Genomic DNA, 3,704 nt, shown 5'->3' with positions numbered 1-3,704 from the left:
CGTCAAACAATTGGGGGCGTACGTCCCGGCGTTTGGGGCGAGCTTTTTTTGTTGGGGGCGTGTTGGGCGTAAGCCGTAAAACTTCTTAAAAAACGAAATTTGTTAAATAAGTCCTTAATATAATGCCCAAATTCTCAAAAGGCAACATGTAATTACTCAAATGTTTTAAAAAGGAACTGAAACATTAAATTTAAAAGTCAAGACCTTTTTTTTATTGCTAGAATGCCTAATATATGTTCTTTTCCAATTATTTATCTGGTCTTCTACTATCTCAAAAAATTAATGAAAATCACGAACCCACAAGTAGCGTATAATAGATTGTTCTAATTAGTTTTTTTGTGGGGGTGGAGCATATATATATATATATATCACTTATTTATAGTTTTCTTCAATTTTTTACGCTATTTCACCTATTTAAAAATATTTATTATAATTATATCATTTTATAAAATACTAAAAATTAAAACCCCATGGGGCTTACGCCCCGTGCCTCGGGGCTTACGCCTCACTGAGGCAGACATAAAACGCCCCGCCTTACGCCCTCGCCTTTTAGAACACTGATACATACAAGTCTCTTGCTCCTGCTCCTCTATTTTGTTTCCTGCACTCCTAGGTGGCAATTTTTTATTTTTTTTTTAAATAATTTTTTTGGCTCGGTATTCTTCATAACTCATCGACTACTTAAAAATTTTTAAGTTAGTAATAAAATCTATTTTAAAGTATAAATATTGTATTCGCTTTTAAAAAAGACATATATATATATTTGACAACCGGTAATTTTCCATTTCTTTTATATGGTTACCCCCTTTGTCTCATATTATTTGTCATTTTTTTTAATCTTTTGCACTTTCCTTAAGAAATCATAAATAAACAAATATTTTTTATTAATTTATTTTTATCTCTTTAAAAAAACATACACTCTATTTAAGAATAAGGCTAAGCTAATAAACAATCATGATATCATCCAATAATCACTTGTTTGAACTCTTCAAGTTTATAATTTTTATGCTTTAAGCAATGTCGATTGCTTTAATATTAAGGGTAAAACGAGACAAAATTGTTTAATTTCATTTTAATTTTGTAAAATACTCCCGTTCATGTTTACTTGTTTATGCTTGACTAGACACACTTCTTAAGAAGTAATATATAGAATAGTAATTTTACTATATCACCCTTAATTATTATGAGTCATCGCAATTATTGAAAACAAATTGAAAATAATTAGTGGTACTTAATAATATGAGAGTAAGATAGGTATAAAATGATAAATTATCTCTTGAGTTTTCTAAACTGAATAATTAAAAGTGAATATTTATTTTTAGTATAGTGGACAAGTAAAAATAGAAGAAGTGAAAAAGAACAATAACAATATATATATAAATAAATATGAAAAAGTAATAAAAAATACTCCTAAATAATAAGCCGACTGATACATGTGTCACTATATAATAAATGAACGCAAAAGCAGCAGAACCACTCAAAATGTCGATGTATTGATCACGTGTTTTAGTTAATACGTAGCCAAGTTAGCTGTTTGTTTGTGTGTATGTGGGACGCCATCTTTCCGCCGTTCTGTATAATGCACATGTCGATTTTAGAAGTGTGCGTTTCCTGTTCAAAGCGTCTATTTTATCAACAACTATAGTACTGCTGTATTTAAAACGTTTGTTTTTACTTTTTCTAATACCCCCCACTAGTGGACCCCACCCACCCCCACTATCCAAGAGAACCATACATCCTGTATATATATTTCATTCGAAGCCTCATTTCTCTTCATTCTCTCTTCCTATCACAACTTGATCCAACTTCTGACTCAATCTTGATTATCACCAAATATTTGTTTGTTGATTCTTTCTCTACCTGTTCCATTCATTCATTCCAAGATTTTGAAGAAAATGAGAAGAAATTGTAACTTGGAACTCAGGCTTATGCCTCCTTCTTTCTCTGCTTTTTCTCCGAAGAATATTTGCACTACTCCCTACTTCTCAATGTAAGTCTCTTTCTCTCTATTTCCATTCACATAATAGTCCTTGTATATATTAGTAATATGTATAAGGTATTGAGTATATGTTTGTTTTTCTTTAATTTACTATAGGGAGGACAAAGAAAGCAAAGAATTAGAGCAGCAAGCACAACAGCAGCTAACCATATTTTACAATGGCAAACATGTGGTTTCAGATGCTACCGAGCTTCAGGTATGTCTATCTTCAGTTTTTTCTACTTTAAATTTCTGTATCTTTCTTTATTGTGCTATGCTCCCTTTGCTCACTGAATTGCAAATGTTATGTAGAATTTTGTCTTTTGGTACCATTATTACTAGTGATCGATCATACAACTTCTTAGTATTTTCATGGTTGGTGATCTCGTTTGATAAGAAAATATATTGAAATGAAATTTCTAAGCAATTCTCGTAAAGTTCTGATTTTGGACCCCAGAAAGAATGAATGGCCTATCCTTTTTCTATTCTGGTCAAGAAGGGTGGGCGACGAGAATATATATATATATATATATATATATATATATATATATATATATATATATATATATATTTTTTTTTTTAATTTATTTATTAGTAACAAACTAAAAGGATACTATTTTGATCACAGAGATTCTGACCATAAAAAGTACGACTTTCACCATTCATGCAACTTCCTTCCCGGTATCTTCATGTTCCATAGAAAGTGATTCAATTTGGTAAAAGATTATTGAATTGAAATATAATTTCATGAATTTTTTTCACAAAGCATTAATACCCAAGAAGGAAAAGAGACGATGTCCTCTTTTCTTTCTTTCTTTCATTCCTTTTTCTTTGGGGCAGGGGGTAGGTGGTCCGGGTTGACAACAAAGTGTATGAATTTGGTTTAAAAAGATGAAATATGATATTAATTGAGTTGTTTTGTTCAGAATCCTCATTTATTTCTTTTTCTCAATCCAGGCGAAAGCTATAATATATCTTGCAAGTAGAGAAATAGAGGAGAAAACAAAGAAGACTCCATCACCAATATCAAAGCCGTCATCACCATTGTTACAACCTCAAACTGGCCTTTTCATGAAGAGATCTCTACAAAGATTTCTACAAAAGAGAAAAAATAGAATTCAAACAACTTCGCCATATCATCACTAGCGGTTGTTGATGGACTTCGCCTTAGTTTAGTTCCTTTTGTATATATACTTTGTATTTTGGTGTTACCAATTGAATAGTTTCTGTGAGAACTAGAAATTATTACTAATAGTTTCTAGATGGATTACAATACTAGTGGATCACTTATTTTACAGTTTTGGAAATACAATCTTTTCTCATGTTTCTCTCTTTAACTTAATAGAACCAGATCTAAGGTCTGAAATGTATTGTGGTACAAAGCAATAAATAATCTGAGCTTGGTTAAATTTGTTAATTATGCTTATCTCATTCCTTCTCCGGACAAAATAGTAGGAGTAGTTTTCTTTTTTACTGTTACTCAGTGAGGAAATGGCTTTTAAATATTGTTATTGCAATCTGACTAAACCTCGGATCATGAATGGCGCATGGTTCCCCATTGGAAGGGTTGGAGAGTGAGGAACTGTCGAGTGCGAGTGTAAGAGGCAAATAAGATTAAGGGGCAGAGGCGTTTTGTTTTAAACATGTCCAATTTATTCACATGTGAAGTATAAACACGAGATCAGAGATTAATGCGGAATTAAACATACATTCTACTAGGATCGAT

At 31.5% G+C, this 3,704-nt stretch overlaps 1 protein-coding gene across 1 annotated transcript; it reads left to right on the top strand.

Moving 5' to 3' along the window:
* The first annotated feature begins 1,770 nt into the window (after positions 1-1,770).
* On the top strand, positions 1,771-3,395 carry LOC132055974 (protein TIFY 5A-like). The gene is made up of 3 exons (XM_059448014.1): positions 1,771-1,990; positions 2,096-2,195; positions 2,936-3,395. Exons 1-3 carry the CDS (start codon positions 1,896-1,898, stop codon positions 3,122-3,124), a joined length of 384 nt encoding a protein of 127 aa, XP_059303997.1. The 5' UTR covers positions 1,771-1,895; the 3' UTR covers positions 3,125-3,395.
* Positions 3,396-3,704: the final 309 nt, after the last annotated feature.

Source organism: Lycium ferocissimum, chromosome 1 (assembly GCF_029784015.1).
Source record: "Lycium ferocissimum isolate CSIRO_LF1 chromosome 1, AGI_CSIRO_Lferr_CH_V1, whole genome shotgun sequence".
NCBI classification, from domain to species: domain Eukaryota; kingdom Viridiplantae; phylum Streptophyta; class Magnoliopsida; order Solanales; family Solanaceae; genus Lycium; species Lycium ferocissimum.
The sequence above is the reverse complement of the archived record's forward strand: the minus strand, read 5'-3'. Positions and strand labels throughout refer to the sequence as shown.

Coding starts and splice junctions, on each gene's coding strand:
- LOC132055974 (XM_059448014.1), top strand. CDS start 1,896: ATGAGAAGAAATTGTAACTTGGAACTCAGGCTTATGCCTCCTTCTTTC. Junction 1,991..2,095: donor ACTACTCCCTACTTCTCAAT/GTAAGTCTCTTT, acceptor AATTTACTATAG/GGAGGACAAAGAAAGCAAAG. Junction 2,196..2,935: donor CAGATGCTACCGAGCTTCAG/GTATGTCTATCT, acceptor TTCTCAATCCAG/GCGAAAGCTATAATATATCT.